The following is a 26,596-nucleotide window of genomic DNA, read 5'->3' as shown; positions in this document are numbered from 1 at the left end:
AGCTAGCCTAGCAGAGCCTTGAAAAAAGTTAGCAAAGAGTTGTCTTAGTTTTCCCACCTATAAAATGGGAATACTAAGAACACACGTTCCATAAGGTCATCGTGAGGATTAAAAAAGAAAATTTACATTAAATGGTCAGCACAACAACCGACGAAAACAAATGGTGATTGACGCCGCCAAAGCTCCTCGTCCGGGAAGGTCAGGTAGGAGTTGGACAACGGGTGGGGCTTAAACGGCGAGGTGATCAATACCTAGAACTGATGCTCCAGGAGATTTTTTTTTTTTTTTTTTAAGAGCTACCAAATCAACCGGCGCCTGGGTGGCTCAGTGGGTTAAGAGCTACCAAATCAATGTCTGGGATGCCCCTTGGGACAGCTGTGACCCCGAGACTCCAGCTTTGGAAACCTCAACTTTCCAGGCTTTCAAGATGTGGTGTTTGGCTAAACCTTTGTGGAAACAAAGACTACAATTCCCAGGCTGCATCACTAGAGCCCCGCTCCGCCCCGCTCACGTGGTTGCGTATCGCCTAATCATCTTCAGGCTCTTGCCCGAAACTACAGCTCCCAGAAGACCTTGCAGCATCGGTCCCGCTCTCCCGGCTCGTCACTCCCACTTTGCGAAGCGTAATTGCGGCCGCGTTGCTCATTGGGAAGCGTAGTTCTGCGGTGACCGGGCCCCTCCCCCTCCGGGCCCAGGCGCCGCAGTAAGGCGGACGAGCTGGCGGCGCTGGAATACCTGCCGTTAACCGCGCACCCGGAAGGGTAACCTGGCTGGGGAGGGGTCTGGAGACGCTCCTGGGGTCGGGGTGGCCGGCAACGTGATTCGAGTTCCACGCCTGTATGGGTGAGAAGGCGGACGAGACCAAATGCCAGCCAGGAAGAGGGAGTGGGCCAAGGGGACGGGTGAATCCAAGTGGAGATAATGGGGGTGGGAGTGGGGCGTGGCGCTCCCTTATGGCCTCGCCTGTCCGAGGCGCGCGCGCGCGCCCAATCCGGTGGAGCAGGGCTGCGGGCAAAGGGAGGCGGTGGGCAGTCTGGGTGGTGGGCTGTCTTTAGGGTTTGGGGCCGACTAGTGAGATTTCTTCATCCTCAGGGCCTCACCTCCCCTAGCTCCTGGAGGCGGTGCATCCGGCCTTGGGTCTGGGGAGTTTGGGGGTGTAGGGGAGCCCTGGTTGGAAAGTTAGGAGTGTGTTACCCAGGGAGCCTAAGTGCTTCAGCTCTGCCCCAGGAACAAAGCCTTTCCCAGATCCTTCCTTATGGGTGGTTGGAGGAAGTGAGAGGTCTCTGGAGGTACCCCAGAGAGGTACCATGGACACTCCATATGGTTTGGAGCTCTTCCCAAAGGGAGTCTTCAGCAGCAAGAATAGCTTTGAACCCTCTCGGTCTCAACAGTGCTGCTGGAGTCATCCCCATGTCATCATTGTAAGCATTACATGGCAGTAGGTTGGATGGAGGCTCAGTCTGAACCAAGCCAGAGAAATTGGGGTCCAGCTCCTTGGTTCTAGAATATTGTAAAAGATTGTATGGTTCATAGAGAAATATCCGGAGTAAATTAATTGAAAAAAAAAATCAGGATACAAAACAATGTGTGTGTATATGTATGTGTGTATATATATATATATGTATGTGTATATATACACACATACATATACAATGTACATTTATATTTATACATATACACATATATAATATACATATAATGTACATAATGATCCTTTTTTGTGATAAATACTCATATCTCCTAAATATGGGGCATGTATCTTTGGATATTAATAGGAAAAACAGAATAAATTAAACCACCAACAGTGCTTCTTGATGGGTGGTGAGATTACAGATTAATTTAACTCTTTTTTGTACATCTTTTTGTGGCATCTGAGTTTCCACAATGAGCATGCACTACTTTTTTTTCCCCTCATTTTTCCAAAAAGTCACGGTTGCTTCACAATGGTGCATTTTGAAGGGGAGGCAGTAAGGCTCACTGCTTTGTGGCTTGCACCTGCCACCTGCAGCTTGGTTTCCCAGAAATGATAACAGGATTGAATTAAAAGGGTGAATTTAGTGTGCAGTTTACATGAAGCTAATGTTTCTTTCCTTCTTCCAGCTTGGCAGGAGTCTGTTAGCAAGTGTCTCACCATGGTATGTGGTTGTTTCGGTCTATGTCAGTCTAATCCATTACTGCTTCTGGTTTCAGATGTCATCCTTCTCATCTGATAGATGAGGTTGCACTGCCTAACTTCCTTGGGGTCTGCTCACTCACATTGGCTGGGGGATGAGGGGGAGAATAATACTACAGCTAAAATACCTGCTTAGTTTTGCATTCCATCTCACCTTGCTCTTTGCTTTTTGTCAGGGTCTTTGTTTTAATATATGCTACTTACTGTCCCTGTGTGTTGGGGGGGGCGGTATGTGTGTGTCTGTGTTCAGTTATAAAAGAAACCTTTCACATATCCCTTGATTGTGCAAATTGTGCATTTCCTAGAGGAAAGCTTTTTAAAATCAAGGTAGGAGCATGAAAAATAAATATATTTAATGTTTATTTCAATATTGTTTTTCCTTTCTCAGCTTCTGCCAAGTTTCTGATTAAAGACTGACGTCCCCGCATAAGCATTTCCCTGTTAAAATGTCCCTGCCTCTTACAGAGGAGCAGAGGAAAAAAATTGAAGAGAACCGGCAAAAGGCTCTGGCCCGGAGAGCTGAGAAACTATTAGCAGAAAAGCATCAGAGCGCAGGCTCTGGCTCCTCCATTGCCACCAACTCTCCCCAGTCCAAGCAGGGCCCTCTCTCAAACTTCCCCAGGGATCCTTCTAAGCCAGAGAACCATGGTGTCATTTTCAGGCAACAGAATCTCAGCAGTTCATCTGATGGTGACCAAAGACCTCCTAATTCCCATAGTTTTCATCTAAGCACTCCAGAGCAGGCAAAGGGGATCTGGAAGAGGCAAGATGTGCCCACAGCCTGCCCGAGCCGCAGTCCATCAGGTCAAATGACTCACACTGCTATCTCTCCTCCCTCCGCACAAGGTCCTCCAGAGGGCCCCAGCCAACAAATGTTGGGTGGTCCATTAGGTAAAGGTCATCCTCCAGCTTCACAGGAGATCAAATCCACACCCGTTGCTCACACAACTCAGGAGCCTTTGTCCAAAGCCAAGAGTTTCCAGAAGACACTAGCTTCTTTCTTTGGACAGCCACCCAGGGATTCACCCAAGGCAGTGAGGCCCTCCACCTCGGGGCAGAACAGTTCTGACACCAACTGCGGTTCAGGGAGTGTGACACCTGGGATAGAAGGAAGGCACCCGCAGAAACTGGGGGCCTCACACCACAAAGCAGGAAGCTCCCAGGAGGGAAGGTGCATAAGAAGCGGCGATCGCTTCCAGGTGAAGATCGGGTACAATGCCGAGCTCATCACAGTTTTTAAGCGTCTCCCCAGCAGAAGTTACGGTAATGAGGCTTCCGTCTTGTTCTTCACATGGTTTTTGGTTTTTTTTTTTCTTTTTTCTATTTTTAGAGTCTCTTTTAATCTAACAGTTTCTCATAAATATGAAGAGAGTGCATTGGCACATTCTGTCCGTCCAGTTGTTGAAATTTTTGTTTTAGCTCATGTTTCCTTTTGTAATAGACGTTCCTTCCAACAGCTGCCAAACTTGGGGGCTGCCGCTTGGCCATATGGAGAAGGGATGAATATTTACTGGGAGGCCAGTTCCCCCCGGGTGCTTTGTTTGTGTTGTAGCACTTAAGCATAACAACAGTTTTTTGAGATAAGTAAATGTTAATTCCATTTTCAAGGCAATAGGGCTGGCTCAGTAAGGTGAAATAAGACGCTTGAGTTGGTTCCTATTGGAAGGGCAGAGCCAGGCTGTGCTATCTCTACAACAGCCCAGAGGGCCTGCTCTTTGTTCGGTGTGCCTGGCTACACTGGGTCCCAGAGAACTTGGATTCTGGTCCCACCTCTGTCTTCTGCCCCCTTAGGCGAGGCCATAAGGTTCCAGGGCCTGATGCGTTGCACTATGTGGAGTTAATAGCCCCGTCCTTATTTGTATTTGCTCTTTGTCCCCCACAGGGAATCTGTACAACCGTAGTGGCTCTCCATTGACTGTTTTTCGAACCGAGCACTCATTCATTCATTAAACCAGCTTTTACTGAATGTCTCAGTACAACTCAGAATGACAGTCATCAACCCCATTATGGGCAACTAAGTACTTCTGTTTCATTTCAGATCCTGCCACCAAGACGTGGAACTTCAGCATGACCGACTATGGTGCCCTAAGTAAGTAGGCACGTCCTTGCCCTGCATGCAGGGAAATCCTGGTATTGGGCGGCCCCTAGAGCAGCAGATGTAGTCTGGCTTATGGTTTAGATGGCGTTTAGGGCACTACCCCAGTGCCCTTCTCACTCACGGCCAGCCTACTGAGGCAACTCCCTGGGTGAAGGTCACTGTATTAACCAAAGCCAGCACTTACTGGAGCCACTCTGCCGGGTTGTTCTAAGCCCCTCATACAGGCATACCTCGGAGACATGGTGGGTTTGTTTATAGACCCCCACAACAAAGCAGGTAGCACAGCAGAGTGACTCAGATGACTTTTGGTTTCCCAGTGCATATAAAAGTTACGTTTACATTATACCGTAGTCTGTGAAGTGTGCAGTAGCATTATGTCTGAAAAAACAGTGTACAAACCTTAATTTAGAAATTGGTTGCTCAAATGTTACAACCATCACCTGAGCCTTTGGCAAGTTGTAATCACTCATCCCAGATCACCATAGCAAATGGAATAATAATGCAAGAGTTTGAAAGACCACAAGAATTACTAAAATGTGACATAAAGACAGGAAGGGAGCAAATGCTTTCGGGCAGGTGGTGCCAATAGCCCTGCTCCGTGCAGGGTCGCCACGGACCTTCAGCGGGTAAAGATCTGCGACACGTGACACGGCACAGAGCAGTAAAATGAGGCATGGCCTTATACACTAACCCTTCTACCTCTCACAACACCCGTTTTACAGATGGGGAAACGGAGGCCCGGAAAGGGTAGGTAGCTAAAATGGGGTCACACAGCTAGTGAGGCATACACCTGGGATACAGACCCAGGCAGCCTGACCTCCGAGCGCACATTCCCACGGGGCTCCTGGCTCCAGCCATGACCACCCTGACAGGACTGCTCAGCGGACAACCACGTCCTCACAGCCCTCTGCACAGTAGGGACAAGGGGTTGCCCGGGCAGGCGCCAGTGGGCCCCTTTAACCCAATGCAGTCAGCCGTCGGAGCTCTCGAGGGGCACCCCTCCATCTTCCCAGATTTTGTTGACTCTTAAACGAAGGTTTCCGTCAGCCCTTGGAGCCTGGAGCCTCTTCCTCTGCCAACACATCAGCCCTGCGTGTTCGGGCCTCCCGTTTTCTGCCTCTCCTCCCGCAGCCATTTCACTCCTCTCTCTTTCCCCACCCAGTTCAGACAGGGGAGAGGTGAAGATGCAGGACCGGGAGGTCACTTCTTTGCAGGTGTGGGGCCTTGGGTGGGAGTCTCTGGAGTCGCCAGCACAGCTTCTGGGGGCAGGGGAGGGGCAGCCCCCTGCACAATTCCCTGTGTCTCTCCGTGGCATCCACTGCTTTAAATGTGTGGCATCGGGTGGTGTCCCTTGCTTGGTAGTTGCTAGTGACCTTTTGCGGGGGAGGGGGGTGACACTCCCTTACTGTTATTTTAATCCCTGTGTTAGGTGCTGGGAGGGGGAGGGCCTGTACTCCCGATTAAGACTGCAGGTTTCAACACCTGCGTTTCTATTTTTGCTCATTTTAAGCCAGTGATTTCCACGACCGTGGTTTTTGTTTGTATTATCGTCTTTCTACTCCTGTACTCACATTGCATGGGGACTTGGATAACTTCTGGTTTTACAGGTTGATTTTGGTTTTCCTTGTGGCATGGCTGCTTTTCATAATGCCCTACATCTTTTTTAAAAACCGGTTATTGGGCACAGAATTCTCTGTATAGCTTTCAGATGAATGTTACTGATTATGAATTAGTTAGCTCATTTGTGTCCTTATCAGCATTTCGCACACTTGACTTGCTGTCTACCGAGATGTCCCTTAAACACTGGTGCAATGGTTGTGGGTTCTGCATATATCCCTGTTCTTTTTTCCCCTCTGTTGAAGTATAGCTGACACACGGTGTTACATTTGCTGCAGGTGTACAACATGGGGATTCCACAACACTGTGTTGGTCTGTGATCAGCACAAAGGTAGCTCCCCTCTGTCCTTGTTTAATTTTCAGATAGGTTTATTGTGTGCCTTCCTAGTAGGTTATCCTTTTTATCCGTGTAATCAGTGTAATGTGTAAAGACTGTCAGTCTTTCTGTCATTTTGCTTTCGGCATACCTGTGGATTTTGCCTTTTTAACCCTCCTGTACATACATTGTAGAACATGTGGAAAGTATATCGTCTTGCAAAGAACAACAACAACTACTCCCCCATAATTTCCTTACTTAGTTAACCACTATTATTATTTGATTTTCTCCTTCCAGCCTTTGTTCTGTGTGTTATAATATACACACTTTATCTACATGATATGATTTTTATCTTGCTGTTTTTTACTTTTTATCTTACTGTTTTTACTAGTGTTCCAGCAGAAGCATTTTTAATGGCTAATTCCAAGTAATGGCAATACAGGTATCCTCTATCAGATACTTTGAGCCCCAAGAAAATGATTTCATACTGTTGAACTAATATTGGTTTTTGTATTTTTGTAACTTTTTGCTAAAAAAATTAATGGTTGTATAACATTCCATGGTATAAATATGTCATAAATGGCTTCAGTCATTTCCTTTTTGCTTCACTTACCTTTGCTCCCGGTTTGCGTAGGATTAAAGTTTCAAGGAGTAACTTTCTCCATAGATCTCTGTATTTTCAGTTGTTAGTTTGGGCAGATTCCTGGAAATGGAATCATTAGGATCACTGTTTAAGACTCTTGTTCCAGATTACTAAATTGTCTTTAAAGGTTTTATTCCCAGGTAGCAATGCAGAGAACTGGTGGTGGTGGTTGTTGTTTTTTAATCTTGCACATTTGATGAATAAAAATGACTTTTTATTTCTCTGATTATTTGTGAAGCTGAACATTTTTCCAGGTGTTTGTTGCTCATGTGCCCCTCTCTTCTGAGTTCATGACATCTCGGTCTTCTTGCATTTTGTGGTCTTAGTATTTTCTCAAGTGCTGGCTCTCCTCAGATTTCTTGCAGAAGTCTCGATTCGGTAGTTTTGCATTTCAATTCCCATTTCTTTGTTGGTTTAGACAGTTTAGTTTTACCTCATCAAATTGACTAATCTGACAGTGCAACCCATAACAGATAGAATCGGGCTCAAACTGCATTTATGGGCTGATGGTTCTGTGTCTCTTTCCCTGGCTCTCCAAGCAAGAGCAGCGGTGACCTGGGGGTTGGGTTCCGGGACTGATTCCCGGGCCGTTGGCTTCAGTAGCTTCTCTGACCCAGCAGCATCAATTACCCATTGAGTTTGCACATCTTGGAGCCCCTCCTTCTCCTGTCATTTCTGAGTTGCAGGTTTTGTAACTTGAACACTTGGGGAGCAAACATTACATTCAGTAAAGACTGGACGTCCTGATGCCCCAGCGAAAGCTCACTTGCAGGCCTTCCTGATCGAACTGTGTTTCTTCCCTCCCTGTGTGGAAGTCAGCCACCTTGTCACATCTCTCCTTTTCTTCTGCAGTGAAAGCAGCCCAGAGTCTCCCCACGGTCACCCTGCAGCCTTTGGAAGGGGCCGAGGACAACAGGGAGTCACCCTCCACTTCTGGGGTAGCCCAGACCTGCCTGCCTTTAGCTCCCTCGCTGGCCTTTGTCAAAGGGCAATGCGTGCTCATCTCCCGGGTCCGCTTCGAGGCAGACATCGGCTACTCCGAAGACCTAATCGCACTGTTTAAGCAGATGGAGTCCAGAAATTACGGCAAGTAATTGGCTCTTGCCTTATTCCTAGGCTACATGATGGTCTGTGATCTCTGGGCAGGTTATTTCTCTCTCTGTTTGAATGTTCGGAAATGACTGTTGTCCCTTAAGAGAGCTTGAAACACAGGCATATGCCATAAAAATAAATGCCCTTGAGTAGACTGAGTCCATGGTTGTCAGATTTGAGCATGCATTCAAACTGCTTGGGGGGCTTGCTAAAGCAGATTGCCGAGACCCGATGAGACCCACTCCCAGCGCGATCGCTGGTGCCTGGTACCCACCCAGAGATGCTGACTGAATTCATTTGCGTGGCCAGAATCGAACACCACTGGCCCAAGCAGAGCAGTTCTGCTTTATTTTTTGTGTGGCTCTTTAGAAAGTGCCCGGTCAGAATCAGGATCTGAAGTTGTTTTGAGATTTGGAGCTGCTGGGTCTCCGCATCTTGGGCCGCGTCACTACAAAACCACATGGCTTGTATGGCTCACTGATCTTCCATCCTTGAGGTGGTTTTAGTCTTTTCCTTAGGTAAGTAGGAATCAGACCCTTAACACCTCCTGTTTCGGAGACCTGTGTTCAGGCAGTGTCGGGGGGGCAGCTCTCTAGAATTACTTGCTCTGTGAGCTGTCCTCCGGGTTTGGGGCTCTTTCAGGAGGAGGGCGATGCCTGCTATTACATTTGTGTTAACTCCCAAGGGCAGCCTGCTGATAGGATTTAAGGGAGAGAGGCCGGGGCCTGGCCTGAGTCATGAGACAGGCCTCAGGCACGAGAGCCAGCGTTCTCTGCCTCCCCTGCTCCCTTGGGATTTTGGCTTCAGTGTGGGGTCGGTCACCCTTACAGGCCAGTGCAGATGGCCTGTGTGCATTCTCCAAGTGGGACCTTTGAAGTCACACTCCTGATGTGGCCTGCTCTGCTGGGAATGTGAATGACTAAAATATCTACCCCTAGTCCCTCCCAACTCAGATATGCAGAAACTGTGACTGGATTTTTTTTTTTTTTTGGCCATAGCTACTCTTTAAAGACTTTCCCGTTTGTTCTTCTGCCCCTGGTCAGGATCAGGCTGTTGTCAGGAGGAGCCTCCCATGCAGTTCCCACGTCAGGAGTCATCTGTGTGCCTTCGATCTGTCAGATTATATCCCAGCTACCTTGCTTTTTTCCCTGACACCAACTTGCTGTATTTGTGCTGCTTGGTCCTTTACCACCTTGTCCTCTCAGTGGTCATGCAGAGAAGACTCAATGTCTTCGGTCCAGAAGGCCTTTATCTGGTGGAAGCTGTCATGATTTTCTCAGGAGGTAGATCAATAAGAAAACTCTAGAGGAACTTAGCCGGTGCTGGGGACTGAGATGCTTGCCTGTCTTGGTCAGTATCGGATGTAGTGTGTGCTACATGATATGCATCAGCAGAGGGTTTCCTACTAATAACAACAATAATAATTTATAATGGCCAGCTTGCTTCTGAGGGCTCACTGTTTACCAGATACATGTTCATAAGTGTGTTAATTGTTTATTTTTTTGAAGGGGAGGTGTAGAGGGAGAAAGAGAATCTTAACCTACTGAGCCACCCAGGTGCCCCATCATAAACATTTTTTTTTTTAAGATTTTACTTATTTGACACAGAGAGAGAGAGATCACAAGCAGGCAGAGAAGCTGACAGAGAGAGAGGAGGAAGCAGGCTCCCTGCTGAGCAGAGAGCCCAATTTGGGGCTTGATCCCAGGACCCTGAGATCATGACCTGAACCGAAGGCAGAGGCTTAACCCACTGAGCCACCCAGGCGCCCCCATCATAAACATTTTGAGGCAGGGGCTCTAATGTCCTGATTTTTGAGGTGTGGGCACTGAGGCCCAGAGAAGGTACATAATTTGCCCAAGGTCACACAGCTAGGAAATGGCAGAGCTGAGATTTGAATGTTGGCTATTTGTCCTCTCTGACAATGTGCTGCTTGTTTCTGTGTAAAATAAAGCTAATAATGGTGCCCAGCTCTTGGGGTCATGAGGAGCAGAGGAATGGCACCTGTGAGTCTCTTGACACTATGCCTAGCTTAAAGTAAGCACTGAATAAGTGTAAGCTACTATTATTACCCCCATCTTGGAAATGGAGGGCATTTCTGACTTTCCGGGCCATCCCTGGTCACGGATCCCTGTAGGTCCCCGTAGGACCCTCTGTCACTCCCTTAACAGCACAGTATTGTTGGGGTGTCTGCTTGTCTTTTCTCCCCGAATTCTGTGGCAGCCTTGAGGGCAGGTACTCTCCGTTTCTATATCCCCAGTGCCAGGCCCAGGACTAGCCACAGAGGCCTAAATTACTGGAGATTTCTAGAACCGGGGAATGAATGACGCATCAGGAGGGTACAGGGTGTCACACTTGCTTTTTTCCTGTCATTGCAGATGTCAAGACCAGGAAGTGGAACTTTCTCTTGGAAGAGCACAACAAACTAAGTGAGTTGCCTGCCTTGCTTTTTTTATATCATGCTGCGTTAAGCTTTCATCATCGGCCTTAAGTTTAACGTATTTTAGAGGAAGACCGCCCCCCCCCGGCCCTGACTTCCCGCCTTTGGTAATTTCACATGCTCGTGTGCAGGACAAGTGAGGGGGAAGATGTTTCCAGGCAGCCGAGAGGGTGGCTTTCCAGCTGCGCACAGACGCAGAACCCCCTCTTCCATCAAGAGTGTGGCTGTACGCATCAAATTCCTAAGGCCCGTGAGACAAGTATTAGTTGGGTACTTGGGCATCAGACATGAACTCAGTTTGCTAGTGTAGGTAGGAGCCACTGTAGATTCCCCCTAAGAACAGGCTCTCGGTTTACTTTAGAACCAGATGACCAGGGAGGGTCAGAGAGTCTGCGTGGTTATGGGCTTTGGAATAGGCCTGGGCGCACACGCATTTAATGAGCACTTTGGAGACTGACCAAGGAAGGGGTGTGTGTACGGGTGTCAGTACAGGAAGCAGAAGCCAGTTGGGGCACACCGTTCGTCTCTGTGCTCTGCACGGGCGGGGCCGTAAATTCTAGTGTGCCTGAGAGAGGGGAACGTGGGCACAGCTCTGCCTGTCCCGGAACACCCATCTGTCACCCATCTACCAAGCTGTCACATGCCCACAATGGGTCCGCAACTGGCACAACTTATGTTCCTCTTGCTTGGACCCCTGAGGACTCGTTGGGCCTCCCAGGCAGTTCTGGTCCCAGTCAGGTCCAGAGACACAAGCTTCAGCCGAGGAGCTCCAGGTCGTTGCCCATCTTGCCCAGCAGGCCAGGGCTGTCGGCAAGAGGGAAGAGCTGGGTTTCTTCCCTCGGTCTCCTCGTGTGATTTACAAGGTGAAACCGGGCAGATGATTAAACATTCTGGGTTCCCTCGTCCTTCCCGTGAAAGAAGGGGTCTCCAATCCGTATCTGCCCTACGGACAGAAATTCAGTATAAGGGAAGTGCCTTTGAGTCCTTGCAGAGAGACTTGGTGCAGACTCAGGGTTCAGTTTGAATGCAATGAGATCCTTATTTAGTATCAGCAAAGGCTAGCGGCGGCAGAGACGATGCCTGACGCGCCGAGAACCCGTGGCCCTGCTGTTTGGAACTTGTGATTTGCAGCGAACTCGTTGGCCAGACCTGAATTATTGATGAGCAATGGGCCTGAGTGTTTTCTTCTTGACCCCTTGTTTTTCAACCACAGAAAGACATATAAATATGTGAGCCATAAAGACTGACTTTTGTGGACCAACATGTGAAGCAGGATATGGACAGTGTTAGCAGAGGATTGTAACGAAAAACCATGGCTTACGACTCACATGACGTTATATAATGATGGGTCCACATCTTGTGTGGGCCATAGACTTTGGAAGGTCTGAGGGAAATGATGGATTCTTCACCCAGAAATATGCACATAATGGCCACACACAAAATTTTGCCTTTTATATTAAGGACTCTATGGGTCTGGAGTTAGGAGTTCTAGAATTAGGGCTCAGATTGCTGTTTTACGTGTTGGCCTGTCAATATAGTGTTTTATAGAAAAGAAGATGGATTCTTTCCACTTCGTAGAGTGTGAAAAGCTTGAACTCAGAGAGAGAAGCCTGTAGTTTTCCCTTCCAGGAGCATTGCAGGGTCACAATAAAGTCCGTGATGGAAATCAGGCCACACGGGTGATCTTGACTTTGTAATGTGACCCATTTGGAAACATAGAAGCCAGACCTGGGAACAAAAGGCTGAGGATATGAGGCACTGCCCAGTGACCCAGCCTAGTCCCGATACCACTGCTCACAGACCGTAAACCTCGGGGGCCCCACGACCCTCCCCTCACCCTGGGTCTTGTTCCTGACCCTGAGCTAGTGAGTGTGTGCCTCTGAAACTCATTAAGAAATGACAATAAGACCCCCTGAGCATATGAATGATGTGGTGATGATTATTTCCTCCAGACATAATCATCTAAGTGAGCTGCCTAGCTGGCTTATTTTATATCAGCAAGGTATATCTAAGGCAAATCTAAGAGTTTCCCTCCTCCCTCTTTTCTCACCGACTTGAGGCCATTTGCCCACAGTGAGATTGGCAAACGGCCTTTTGTTTTCCCCGGGCTGTCACAGTCCAGAAGGGCTCTGCATCCCCCTCACTGGTCTGGTCTTGTCAGCTGCTATTTGAAAACATGAGCATCTCTCTGCTGTGTGGCTCCCTAGCATTCTGCCAAAGAGCTGTTTCACAGAAACGATTTCTAGATGACTCATGAAGCCAGACAGCACACTCCTGTCATCTTCCAGCACCTGGAAAGGACATCCGTGAGCTGGGGGGCGGTCTCAGAAACACAGCCGCGCGGCTGAACTGGCGGCACAGGGTTCGGGAGGCAGGAGCTGGCGGGAGACAGAGCGGAGGTTGCTTTTTCCTCCTGAACGGCTGGAAGAACATAATGCTCGCCGAGCTCCACATTTCGCACCAGCCGGATCGTCAGGCCTTTTCTAAGCTTCCATCAGGTGTGTGAGTGCTGGCGATCAGCAGGATTAAAATGAAAATGGTTTCTGAAAGCACATGCGGTGCTCGGTCTCCCGAAGTGTGCAGAAGTCAGCATGTTCAAATTGAATTCAGAGGCATAAAATGTATTTCTCCATCAGTATGGGAAGTCTTTTTTATATGAAAGCCACCAGCCTCACCTAATTTCTTACCGTGATGATTTTGTTCACCCAAAGCATTTCCAGAAATAGCTGGTATATACATTTAGCAAAAAATGGAAGTGGATTTAAATATATTGAGAATACAGAGAGACTTAAGGTAGTGGTAGATGGCCCGGCCCTCCATGTTCAGATCAGTATTTGCTATGGTAGCCAGCTGATGGTATGGCAGAGAACTTGAATATGTTGTGAGCATATTACATATTTATGTATATTACATATATATATACATATAGCACATTACAACATAATTAGGAAAACACATAGCTATATGGAGTACAAAACCAACAACCGTAGAGTTTTGAATAATATTGGAGAAGAGTGAAATATACCCAGTTTCTTATTTGGTTCCTTTTACCAAGTTCCTGGAAACAGCCCCTTGGAGGATGACAGTGACTCCCAGGGTTCCCACTTAAAGGTAAAGGATGAAGAGAGTCGAAGATCTGCAGACAGTAGTTACTCTCCCAGGTAGATTTTCCAAAGGACAGTGGTAAAAGGGAAGGATATCTCGAAAGCCACCACCCATAAGACAGTGGGCTGTAGTCGATAGGTAGTAATTCTACCACTAGGGATGTCTAGGCCTGTCATCTTTAATTTTTAACTTACCTCTTTCCTCCCCCCAGAATTATCTGTTTTATTTGTATCTCTGGTTTATTCTTTCTCTGTTTCTCTATTAAATAAAGGGGCTTTTTTTTTTTCCTTTCTTAATTTTAAAATCAGATGAGGCTAAATTCCTTCAAAAAGCAAAATCATTGAAATTAATTTGCTTTCATTTCATGAGGATCCCAAGTAATTTTTCCCTTGAGGTAATGGGTCCAACTGGAAGGAGAGAGTTCCCCCCTCTCCAGAGGAACCACTGGAACCACTCTGGAACCACTCACTTGGAAGGGAGGTAAAAACCCCTAAATACAAGCTTTAATTAAAGAGTGAGAGTAATGATCACTCCCAGTAATAGTTGAGACTCTGAGCTTAGCAGAGCTTGGTGAGTTATTTCTGTGAAGATAATAAAGACTTGAGGCTTTGTAGGCTCTGTGTTCTCCCATGTGCTCAAGTCAGCCACTGCGGCAAGCCTGCAGCCATAGATGCTCCATAAGCAAATCGTCATGGCCGTGTTCCCGTCACACTTTGTTTACAAAAGCAGGCAGTGGGCTGGTTTGGCCCACAGGTCTTAGCTTGCCAACACCTGCTTTCGAGGGCGGGTGGGGTGCTGTCAGGTTACCTCCAGACCAAGGGACTTGCCAGCTGCTTCACCGCTGACGTCACTGCTCAAACTCCCCTCTCTCAAGGGGAGATCTGCGTTCTCTTAGGGAAAGGGTCACCAGGGTGCAAGGCCACTTGTATTTTTATCACTCGGTGGGCTTTGGCATTGCTATAGTTGTCTGTAAATAGCCCTCCTATCCTCCTGATCTTTGTTGGAAACACCTAACAGCTGCTCTGAACAGGGCACAGCGCACTTCCTTGCCTGTTGGCAGCAGGTAACGTCGAGTTCTCATGTTCTGAAACATCAAGACCCAAAGAAAACATGAAGAGAATGGAAGCAAGACAAGATTTATTCATTCTATACCTTGCCCTTTTTGTATGGGTCTTTCGGGACTGATTTTTAAGAATGTGGGACCTTACTTATTTGAATGGGAATACTAAAATAATTTCTTTTAAGTTACTTTAGGTCAAAGAAGAATCAGTCACAGAAACATTTTGCAATTCTTCCCAGCATCCGTGTAGTGTAAGGCAGGCGAGAATTCTACCACTGAACCACCCATGCCCGTGTAGTGTAAGGAATCAGTCTGGCGGGAGACAGAGCGGAGGTTGATTGCCCTCTTATTTGCAGGAACTAGGAGTAGAGAGGGAGCTTTAGGTCTCTAGGCGTATGTACTTGCTCAGGATATGACTGTCAGCCCTCGGTGTTCTCTCCAGTTACAGTTTTGAGAAGGTGACACACGGCAGAATTCCAGTCACTGAGCTCTATCTCAGAGCCCCTTCACGGTCCTTCGCTCTCATGGTCCTTAACCTCCAAGTCACACACCTCTGTCCTCCTTCCTAGTCCAGAGCGTGCGCTGCCTTCCGCAAGTTCAGCTGGACCCTCTGCCCAAGACACTCACCCTGGCATTCGCATCGCAGCTAGAGAAGACGTCTCCCTGCCTCACAGAACCCATCCCTGAGGCAGACCTTTCTGGAGTGGACCCCAAGCTCGTGTCCAATCTGCTGCCCTTCCAGAGAGCGGGAGTCAAGTAGGTTCTTGGGTCTTCCTCTCTCCTGGACTTCGTGACTCACACAAACTGGGTTCAGATGCTCCTCCCTCTTTTAAGAACACTCACCTTGCGTGCACATCTGGAAGCATCTAGGCACTGCGCAACCAGGTGTGCTGTAAGCAAAGCCTGATTACAACCATTTATTTCAAATTCCATGAGTTAATCAGGACTCTAGATCGCAGGTGTGCAGAAACCCAACTCAGCCGCCACCAGACCGGTGCCTAATCTGAAAGGGAGCGACCCCAGCTAGGCTTCCAAGAGGGCGAATTCAAAAGACTTCAGCCGCCACCAGACCGGTGCCTAATCTGAAAGGGAGCGACCCCAGCTAGGCTTCTAGAATTCAAAAGACTAGAAACCCAACTCAAAACGGGTTCAAGAAAAGAGATTTTTCAGTGTGCGTAGTAGAAAACCAAGGGTCTCCAGAGATCTCATCAAAACTCTCTGTCCCACTCTCAGTTTGGCTCTCTCCTGTTTGCTTTGTTCTTAGCCAGGTGCTCCTCAGGTGTGGCGGCTAGGGCACAGCAACCCAGTGGAAGCTCTCTTTCCTGATGGCCCGACACTGAAGGGCCTGGAATCCGGTGCCCATGCCAGGACCAGTCACTGGGGACTGGGGAGTCTTACTGGTGAGATTGGATGACAGGCCCATCCCTGGAGCCAGCTGGTAGGGCCCCAGTCCCCAAGTTACTTGGACTGAGAGTGGAAGGTGTTGGTTTTCCAAAAGAAAGTCAGGGTGTTCTTATTATAGACAGAAAAGAAGATAAGCCCACATCGTGACCTGTCCTGTTTTCCAGAGCTTCTTGGGAGAAGCCAAATGACAGGTTTGAACTTGCCTTCTAGTAAAAACACTGAAGGCCAAGGAGAGGAAAGAGATGGTAAGAGCTTCATCTGTCATTCAGCAGTGTGGCTGGGGATGTAAGCCAGGATAAGGAAAGTAAGTCCTTGTGGACCTGGTGAACAAAGACAGCCTGCCCACAGGCAGCCTGCTCATGAGGTTTTGGTAAAAGCTTGACCACTGTCTTAGAGTTTTGTTCTGAGGTTTGGGCAGTCACACCTGCATTCCCGTGGTCCCAGCTCTGTTCACACCCTTTCCCTGGGTTTCCCTCCCAATTCCATCTATCTCAGATAACTCGCTTTGCACAACTTCATCTTGCTTGAGAGGTTGCCCACCCCCAGCCATGGGCAGCCTCTGTCTCTGGTGCCCAAGCTCCTCTGGGCCCCATTAGAGATCCTGGGCCCATGTGGTACATGCTGCCTTGCCAGTTAAGCCGTAACCACCGCCAAGAGGCTCTGTGTGGAGCCCCCAGGCCTGATGTGAGCTTGAACCAGAGCCCGGCCAGCACTTCCGTCTTTTCCCTTGTGGTACTTACAGCCTTTCTTCGAAACTTCCAGTTAAATCCAGATATTAACTGTCATCCTTTAAAGACGAAGATTTGGGTGTTAAAGAACAAGGTCTGGCAGTTCCAAATTGGTCTTGTAAGAGCTACAAGGAAAACACCCTTAAATTTATGTAGTAAAGTCTCTAAGATCTAGATCAGGTTCCTGTAACGTCTAAAACGTCCCTTTGAGCAAATGAGTGAGGTGAGACCCAGCATGACAGTCATGTGCCCAGAGTCACTGAGCTTCCAAGAGTGGAACTGGAGCTGAAAACCACGTTAAGTAATGATGAGCACAGCCCCTGTGGTCCTCCAACTGCCCTGTCAGAAATGTTCAGCTTGTTTCTCTGTTAGGCAGGCATTTCCTTTGTTCTTTTTTGTCCACTTTGTTCCTTAGTTGGGCTACTTCAAAGCAGGAAAAAAGGAAAGACCACAAAATTCAAGGGTCTGTTCTGCTTTGAGAATGCCTGGATGGACAAACCACAGGGACGAAGCCAGTGGCCGAAGCAGAGGGCACTCAGGTGTGTTGCCTAGGTGCCCCCCCTCCGCCCTGGCGGTCAGTTCTGTAAACTAAAAAGTGAGGTAAAAAATGAATCCCCCATCTGTGTGGCAAATCAATCCTGGAGATAGCCGAGAAGATTTAACCAAAGCACATGTGCCGAGAAGAGGCTGGGCCTGTCTGAGAGGTGAGGTGGCCCCACTCTGAGCTCACTTCCTTGCCACTGAAGTCATGTGGTGGTCACAGCCGGCGGTGCAGAGGGGCTGCTACCTGCCCTGGTGGGCCGTCGTGGTCGCTGGGGGTCAGAGCAGTGCTGTGACGTGATGGATGTCATCCGCCGAGCCTAGGAGACGGCTCCCGTCCCCCGCAGACACGCTGCTCATTTTGCTGCCTCTGCTGAGCGGGCGCTGGCTTTCGGAGGGCGGACAGCTCAGAGAGGCCCCTGCAGCTCCTGTCAGCCCTGCTTCTGCTGATCAGAAGGGGCAACACTTGCTGCCTTGGTGGTGTGAGGAGGAAAGAAAAAGGCCTCATCAACTGGCTTATTCTTGGGTTTCTGGGCGAATGATCAGTTTTTGAGAAATTGAGATGGAAGAGGTGCTGGTGTTTGGAGCAGGAGACCAGACATCTGGCACTTGGGATCTTTTCCCTTTTCACTGATTCATCCATGAGTCAAGCAAGTCCTTTTTAGCCTTCATCTTGATTGTTTTTCTTTCTGTGGGGTAGTAGTTAGAAGAGAAACACTTCCCAGCATGTACGATGGTGCCAGGCCCTGTAGTCGGTGTCCTAAACATGAACTCCGTTAAACCCTGACCACGGTCTCTGGGGCAGGCCCTTTTATTCCCATCGCATGGCTGAGGCACTGAGGCACCAGGAGCTGAGGTAACCTGCGGGAAGGCACCCAGCTGTGAAGCGGTGGAGCTGGGATGCCCCCCCAGGCCACTCAGGCTCCCAGAGAGTGGAAGAAGGTGCCCTTCTTCACAAAGCGTCAGCAAGAGTTGTCATGCTGGAGGGCTGAGGGGCCCCAGCAGCTGCTGGCGGAGGAGAAGCTGCTGAGGCTGGTGCTCTCTGGTAGGCGGACACCCTGGTGCTGTCCTTCCCTCCGCCTCTCTTCGGCAGCGCCCTCTGTCTTTGCCAGCTCCTTCCCTTTGCCTCTGTGCATAAATGCCCTCTCTGACCTTGAGAAAGTCTGCTTTTGATGCCACTTTCCTTTCTAGGCATACCTCTCATGCGAACAAGGCCATCCCTCCTGGCCCCTGTTTAGGGGCTGCTTCCGAATCTCCTCTCTCACTCCCCCAGGTCTTGCCTGCACTGGGCTGAGGGGCCCACCTCTCAGAAGCTCCCTCCCTTGGCTTGCTTGACCCATTTGCCTCTAGAGCCTCTCTCTACCTTTTGACTGCTATTCCACGTTGTTCCTATTTGGACTCTTGAATATTTTTTTACTGTCATGCTGGCCCCTGCTGGCTCCTGTCTGCCCTTTCCCGGGGAGCAGGGCCCGTGCTGCGGACTGCAGTGGCCCACACCAAGTGGTATTGCTTTACGTGGTGGCATGATGGCGGGTTAACCCCTGACGGATGCGCCATGCCCCTGTCCTTCCCTCGTCTGCTTTCAGTTTTGCCATAGCGAAGAGAGGCCGCCTGCTGCTGGCTGATGACATGGGCCTGGGGAAGACCATCCAAGCCATCTGTATCGCAGCCTTTTACCGGAAGGAGTGGCCGCTCCTGGTGGTGGTCCCGTCCTCTGTGCGCTTCACCTGGGAGCAGGTCAGCCCCCCTTGTGTTGTGATTTTAACCAGAAAGTGTCCTCAGTGTTGAAGCAGTCAACTAACACTTTGGGGACAGGGCCTGGGGGGGGCTTTAGAAGATCCTGTGTCAGCTGAAGGAGGAAGGGAGAGGAGGTGGCCTTCAGAGGCCAGACTCTTGGTTTTCTGAACTAGAATCAGGTTATGCCCTTAGGGAAGAAAGCAGAGGGGTTAGGAGCTCAGACTTGCCTCTGCCTGGCAGCAGGTGCTTCCTGAGCACCTCTCTTGTCCCTGCTGCTCCCCCTGCTTGCCAGTACCACACAGAAGTTTCATAATGGCTGCCTCCTTTACGTCCCTCGATCCCATAGCAGCTGTGTGAACTTGGATGCAGTCGGTATCAACCCCGTTTGTAGATGACAAAACTGAGTCTCACGAGGTGAAGCAGCAGGCTCACTGATAGTCGGACCTTGAAGGGGCATCTCCTGAGTTGTTGGCTCAGGTTTTGTGCACCTGGAGAAGGTGGCGTGGGCAGGATGGTCACGGTCAGCCGGTGCCGTTAGAGCTGGAGAACCCGATGTGGACACCGCGTGAGCACTCGGCCGTGAGCTTTGTCTTCCATGAATCCAGGGATCAGAGGGCATCTGTGAAATGAACACCCAGAGAAGCAAACCTAGTGGAGAAAGGAGACCTAATTCATCGTCCGTAGCTTTTCCCAGCTCTCTGCTCTTTATGACAGCCGTCCACTTCCTCACACGTTGGCTTCTTACTAAGCTCCCCCATGAGCCACTCGTGGAGAAGGGGCAAATGTCAGACGTGCCCTTCCAGCTGAAGAGAAAGCAAAACTTTAAAAATGTGCATCACAGCAATACCTCTTTTTTTTTCTGTCCTTGTAACCTGAATTCCAACACTGCCTCTAGAAATGAGTAGTTCAACACATATTTATTTGATGTGGTTAGGTTCCCACAGCACCCTCAAAAATTCTCAAAAAAAAAGAAAAAGAATCAGTCAGTTACTTAGAGCAGGATCAAAACTGGAGGAAGAACTAGCCCTTAACATCACCATAGTGTCAGCCCAGGGACCTAGCCACTGACATGCAGGTACCTGGTGGCCTTCCATTGTCTCCAGGCACTGGCTTGGGCGAGGGATGGCAAGATTGCAGGAGAGCAGGTGATAAATATTTTATTTTAATTTTTTTTTAATTTTTTCAATTTATTTATTTTCAGAAAAACTGTGTTCATTATTTTTTCATCACACCCAGTGCTCCATGCAATCCATGCCCTCTATAATACCCACCACCTGGTACCCCAACCTCCCACCCCCCCCTCCACTTCAAACCCCTCAGGTTGTTTTTCAGAGTCCATAGTCTCTCATGATTCACCTCCCCTTCCAATTTACCCCAACTCCCTTATCCTCTCTAACACCCCTTGTCCTCCATGAAATTTTTATGCTCCACAAATAAGTGAAACCATATGATAATTGACTCTCTCTGCTTGACTTATTTGTCATTATCAGTGTCTTTGGTATATACCAGCATCTGCTAAAAATTCCTTTATAAAATTCCTCCTAAAGCTGGTGCAGCCACTCAGCCACTCTGGAAGATAGTATGGAGGTTCTCAGAAAGTTCAAAACAGAGTTACCCTACAACCCAGTAATCACACTACGGGGTATTTACCCTAAAGATACAAACGTAGTGATCTGAAGGGGCACATGCACCCAAATGTTTATAGCAGCAATGTCCACAACAGCCAAACTATGGAAAGAATCTAGATATCCATCAACAGATGAGTGGTTAAAGAAGATATGGTATATATACACAATGGAATATTATGCAGCCATCAAAAAATCTTGCCATTTGCAGCAATGTGGATGGAACTAGAGGGTATTATGCTGAGTGAAATAAGTCAGTCAGAGAAAGACAGTTATCATGTGATCTCTGTGATAGGAATTTGAGAGGCAAGGTGGGGGAGTCATGGGGGGGTTAAGGAGGGAACAAATGAAACAAGATGGGATCAGGAGGGAGACAAACCATAAGAGACACTTAATCGCATGAAATAAACTGAGGGTTGCTGGGGGCGGGGGGATAGGGATATGGTGGCTGGGTTATGGACATTGGGGAGTGTATAAGCTATGGTGAGTGCTGTGAAATGTGTAAGCCTGATGATTCACAGACCTCTATCCCTGGGGCTAATAATACATTATATGTTAATTAAAAAATAATTAAAATAAAATTTCTTCTAGAAAGAGTCCATTCTTGCGCTGCAGAAACTTGCCATCTAGTTGGATATTCGAGGTCTGAAATCCACAGACAGCACAGTGACTGCTAACAAGTGCTTCCTTACCAAAGGCAGGCCGTGTGGTGTTAGTGGAACGTGAAGGAGTGGATGAGTGGGAGGGCAGTGGAGGTGATTGTTAAATTTATGGGCCTAAGGGTGCCAGCAAATACAAGGGCCTGTGGAGAGAAAGGCGCCGAGTTCGTTTTTCGGGAAGCGTTAGCATTGTCTACTGAGAGGGCTGCTCATGGGTGGGCTGGGGTCCCAGCTGGCAGCTGCCGGCCAGATCCCCGAGGGTTCCTTCTCCCCTGTCGTCCCCAGGCCTTCCTTCAGTGGCTGCCGTCTCTGAGCCCGGACTGCATCAACGTCGTGGTGACTGGCAAGGATCGCCTGACGGCTGGCTTGGTCAACATTGTCAGTTTCGACCTTCTGAGCAAGTTAGAAAAACAGCTAAAAACCCCCTTTAAAGTTGTCATCATTGTAAGTGACTTGGCAGAGTCTTTAAGCACTTTATCTCTGGGGAAACTTTCTTCTTAAAAGCTCCGAGAACTTTCATGTCTGTGCTCTCCTGGAGCTTCTCGCTGTTTCTAGGAGAATAGAAATCACTGTCTTTATCTTGTGGGAAACTGGCATTTTACTCTTCTCAAATAGCAGTTCTCAACCCTGGCTACATATTAGGATCTCCTGGGGAGCACTTTAAAAGTGTCATATATTTACTAGGCCTGAGCTGGGGGGTTGCAGCCCATCTCCCTGCCAGGAGGTCATGGATAGAGGCCAGCTTGGGGCCCTGGGCCCTCGGCCTGCATACTAGGGGCGACTGCCTTCATCTGGTGGCCTCTCTTGTCCCAGTGTCTCAGATCAAATAGTAAGTTTTTTTCAAGCCAAAAAAGATACTCCCTCCATCCCCCGTTAAAAAAAGTACAGCTGACCCTTGAACAACATAGGTTTGAACTGCGTGGGTCTGCTCATAGGCAAATTTTTTTCAATAAATACAGCACAGTACGGTAAATGTATTTTCTATGTTTTTTTATTTTTTTATTTTTTATTTATTTATTTACTTTTTTTAGATTTTATGTATTTGACACAGAGAGATCACAAGTAGGCAGAGAGGCAGGCAGAGATAGAGAGAGAGGGAAGCAGGCTCCCTGCTGAGCAGAGAGCCCGATGCGGGACTCGATCCCAGGACCCTGAGATCATGACCTGAGCTGAAGGCAGCAGCTTAACCCACTGAGCCACCCAGGCGCCCCTCTTATGTTTTTTTAAAATCTTTTTTTCTCTAGCTTTATTGGAAAAATACAGTAAGTAATCATATAACATACAAAATATGTGCTAATTGTGCATGTTATCAGTAAGGCTTCTGGATGAGAAGTTAAGTTTTGGGGGAGTCCGAAATACATGCTGACTTTCTACTGCAGGAGGCAGGGGTTAGCAGCCCTAACCCCTGCGCTGTCCAAGGGCCAGCTGAAATTTCCACAGGTTTTTGGTCTGTTTTTTTCTTAAGTAGGCTTTACTCAAGTTCTGCTCTCAGATGAGATTGTGTCTCTTTCAGTCAGCTGGTTTTCCTGCTTTTCATTCCTCAAGTCCTCTCTGAGGAAAGTCTAGAAAGGCCTGGAGCCAGCCATTTGGCAGAACTCTGTGTATTCACGGGGCTCAAAAATAAAGATGAGGAAAAGGCGTGCAGCTCCCACCTCGAGAGCAGCTCACCGTTGACGGACGTTCTGGGCCCCAGAGCACAGTGGAGGATTTTCAGAAGTTTACCTTTGTTTTTCCTCTCGGCAAAATGGGAATCCACTGCCTCCAGATGATATGTAATGTTCTTCTTTATTCAAACCTGTGAATTTTAAAAACCCCTGGTACTTTCTTTCTCTTAAAAATAGAATTCTCTGCTGACAGTGGCTTCCCAAATCCTGAGGCTCAGAATGTGTAGTGCATGTCTTATCTAGAAGGAGGGGAAGGAATGCGTTTTTAGGAGGCCCAGAAAAGTCAACAAGGTTGCGGTAGAGCCTGTGGGTTTCTCAGCACGGGGCTGGCTGTCGGGGAGGCTCGTTCATCCGTGGGTTCGGCCAACACTGAGCACCAGCTTCGCACTGAGGATGTGGAGGGAGGAAAGTCGGCCCCGTTCTCCAAGATACCACAGTCCAGTAGACAGACTGACTCGCGCGCAGAGCATTAGTATACATTTTAGTGCCCAAGTCTTGTGGGAGCTCAGAAGAGGGACGAAGGCACAGTTACTGTCCTCGGGGATCTGCTGTCATTTGGACATAAGAGCCACACTATGTTCCTAGCCTAAGCAAACTTAAATGTCTGTGTGTTTTCACAGCTGTAAGGTAATGAGTCTTTGGGGAAGTTGTTTCTGGTTTGGCATAAATTCAGCTGTGGCTCTGAGAGTATGTCCACATACACATGAAATGCAGACCTTTAAAGCAGTATTCTGGGATGGCAGTGATGGTTCTCGAGTGTGTAGGAAGAATCATGCCCTCATTTCTTTTTTTTTTTTTTTTTTTTAAGATTTTATGTATTTATTTGACAGAAAGAGATCACAAGTAGGCAGAGAGGCAGGGAGAGAGAGAGAGGAAGAAGCAGGCTTTCGGCTAAGCAGAGACCCCTACCCCCCCGATGTGGAGCTCGATCCCAGGACCCTGAGATCATGACCTGAGCCGAAGGCAGGGGCCTTTACCCACTGAGCCACCCAGGCGCCCCAGTGCCTTCATTTCTTACGTGTTCTTCTGTGTCAGGTACTTTACGCATAATTGCCCCTCTTCCCTGAGGCCCCTGAGGCAGACACTGTGTCCTTTTCACCACCGATGGAACTGACCGTGAGAGTGCTCACGTGATTTGCCCACAGGCATGAGGCCAGCAAGATGGGTCATCACTGATCAGAGCCGGACTGCATGGTGTGTCTGGCTCAACACTTCAGTCTGCCAGATGATTTTGGGCAGGCCGCTTATCACCCATGTTAGTTTGTCTTCAGTTATTTAAGAGCCCTGTCCTCTTCTGATTTCAGAGAAATGTTACAGGAAGGAATAAAGTGTCAGCTCTAAGATGTCATACTTCTTAGAAGAGAATTCAGATGGAAGCCACTCTTGGTGGTTAGTTATAATAGTGGAACATTTTAGCCCGTTGGTTAAAAGGGTTCATTCCCTTCCCCATCCTCTGTCTTTCCTGCTGTTTCTCACTATAAACTGTTTCCTTCTTGGCTGTCTTGCGGGCTCATCGTACAGGAGTACGAATGTTACACCCTAGGTTTCTAGGAACAGATGTTCTGACATTTGCGGGTTCATCTTGCACTCCTCTCTGTTGTGCTTTTGAGAACCATATTGGTTCATCATAGCTGAAATGGAACAGCAGGTTTCTTGCAGATCACCTCTTGAGATAGAGCCAGGATCCCCTCTATGTCCCCATCAAAGGGTGGCCCATACCACTGAGTGCTTACTGGGCTCGGTGGTAGGACTGTTCTAAGGGCTTTATGTGTATTAGCCCTTAAGACTTACGGCAGCCTGGTTAGTCAGGTAGCGGTGTCTTACCGTTTTATCCATGGAGAAACTGGCACCGTAGAGAGGTCCATATGTATCTGTATGTATACTGTGTGTGCTCAGGTCCATAGCAGGTAATTTGAATGAGTACCAAAATAGAAATTTCTTCACCAAATACTAAGAACGTGTTACTCATTTGGCTTTGGAAAATACGACAGGGGTGGCTGACTGGCTTTGTCGGTAGAGCACATGAGTCTTACCTCAGGATTGTGGGTTTGCATCCCATGTTGGGTATAGAGATTACTAAGAAGTAAAATATCTGGGTGACACAGGTAAAGCACCTGACTCTTGGTTTTGGCTCAGGTCTGCTCTTAGGGTCCCAAGATTGAACCCCACATCAGGCTCCACGCTCAGTGTGGAGTCTCCTTCAGTTTCAATCTCCCTCTCCTGTGGCTCCTCCCCTCCGCTTGTGCACTTTCTTTCTCTTTCCCAAATGAATAAGCAAATCTTAAAAAAAAAATTTTTTTTTAAAAATAAAGAGAAAATGCTGTATTCTAGTTTGCCTATAATCAAGCTCTGTGTGATAAACCTGACAGTGCCTTGAGGACGGGCATTGTGTCTCCTTCCCTTCCTCGAGTTCCCACAGTAATTTGTCACACTTCCTCAGTGACAGCACTTAGAACGCTGTCTGCTTGGTTGTGGTGTCTGGTGAGCCCCGGGGGACAGTAGCTGGGCGCCAGTGCTGCGCACCAGGGCAAGGCACGCAGTGGGCCCGCTCTGGCGTCGTGTTGTGCAGACGTGAGGCGTTTCTTTTTTTTTTTTTTTTTTTTTTTAGAAATCACAAGTAGATGGAGAGGCAGGCAGAGAGAGAGAGAGGGAAGCAGGCTCCCTGCTGAGCAGAGAGCCCGATGCGGGACTCGATCCCAGGACCCTGAGATCATGACCCGAGCCGAAGGCAGCGGCTTAACCCACTGAGCCACCCAGGCGCCCCGTGAGGCGTTTCTTACTAAGCAGCAAACCACCTTGCGGCAGTTCGTTGAGCGCTGCCTGCAAGGTGGGCTGGGCGGAGTCACTAACCCCGCTTCCCAGTTGGCCAGTGGTCCCAGAGATGGAGCGACTTGCCCGGAATAAAGTGGGGAAGCGGCACCAGAACCTGGGTCCTTAACTGAGGCCCACAGCCCTCTCCTTGAATGAGAAAACAAGGGAGGTGTCCCCAGTGTGGCGCCGTGTCAGGGTCAAGGTTAATGTGGGCTCCAGCTCCATCATCCACTCAGGATTTGGCCTTGTTCACCTGTGTGACCCTTTCTTTCCAGGATGAGTCTCACTTCCTCAAGAACATTAAGACCGCCCGCTGTCGTGCAGCTATGCCCCTCCTCAAGGTGAGTCCTGCGGAGAACAGGCGTGGAGCTTGAGGCCACTCAGCACTGAGGGCTCACTGTATCTTGCTCAGGCTGGCAAGAGGGCCAAGGAGAGCAAGGGCTTCCATCGGGGGGAGGGGCTGGACGTGACTTAGCGTGGACTCCGGCCATCACTTGTTGGGCTTCAGCGCCAGACTTGTTTTTCTTCCTAACTTCTTGCTAAGGAACTGGCGGTCGGTGCAGCGGTTCTTGTCTCTCAAAGATGCTGGCCTGTTGCAGGTGGCAGGCTGGATGGGCACCGCACTATAGGTCCTTCTTAGGCTCTTGGACAAGGGAGAGGGAGCCGCCAGTGCGTGCTGTCTAAACAGCCCGGGAGAAACTGTCTTCTCAGTCTCCGTGAGGGAAGAGCTCTCATGGTGCTAAGAACCAAGGGAGATGAGTCCTACAGACTCGGAACCAGGCCGTCGGGAAGCAGGAAGAAGCCCCACAAAGCTGAGGTGTACCTTGTAAGCTGATGCTTTTTCCTAAGCCTGTTTGGTCATTGAGAGGCTCAGCCATTCAGAGCCC

At 48.7% G+C, this 26,596-nt stretch overlaps 1 protein-coding gene across 4 annotated transcripts in view; it reads left to right on the top strand.

Annotated features, from left to right (window-relative positions):
* Positions 1 to 418: 418 nt before the first annotated feature.
* The window catches only part of SMARCAL1 (SNF2 related chromatin remodeling annealing helicase 1), a 60,650-nt gene continuing 34,472 nt past the window's right edge, over positions 419 to 26,596 (top strand). The window contains exons 1-10 of one of the 4 annotated variants that reach the window (XM_082689091.1): positions 419 to 761; positions 2,101 to 2,135; positions 2,562 to 3,436; positions 4,212 to 4,262; positions 7,700 to 7,933; positions 10,315 to 10,365; positions 15,111 to 15,297; positions 18,800 to 18,950; positions 21,520 to 21,678; positions 25,985 to 26,050. In XM_082689091.1, the coding sequence (XP_082545217.1) occupies positions 2,620 to 3,436; positions 4,212 to 4,262; positions 7,700 to 7,933; positions 10,315 to 10,365; positions 15,111 to 15,297; positions 18,800 to 18,950; positions 21,520 to 21,678; positions 25,985 to 26,050 (1,716 nt within the window). In that variant the 5' untranslated portion in view covers positions 419 to 761; positions 2,101 to 2,135; positions 2,562 to 2,619. Of the gene's footprint in view, positions 903 to 930; positions 1,422 to 2,100; positions 2,136 to 2,561; positions 3,437 to 4,211; positions 4,263 to 7,699; positions 7,934 to 10,314; positions 10,366 to 15,110; positions 15,298 to 18,799; positions 18,951 to 21,519; positions 21,679 to 25,984; positions 26,051 to 26,596 lie in introns of those variants that run through there. The other 3 variants (XM_082689092.1, XM_082689093.1, XM_082689094.1) reach the window with 3 other exon arrangements.

This window comes from Mustela nivalis (genome assembly GCF_964662115.1).
Source record: "Mustela nivalis genome assembly, chromosome: 11".
NCBI classification, from domain to species: Eukaryota; Metazoa; Chordata; class Mammalia; order Carnivora; family Mustelidae; genus Mustela; species Mustela nivalis.
Note: the sequence above shows the minus strand (reverse complement) of the source record. Positions and strands in the feature narration are given on the sequence as shown.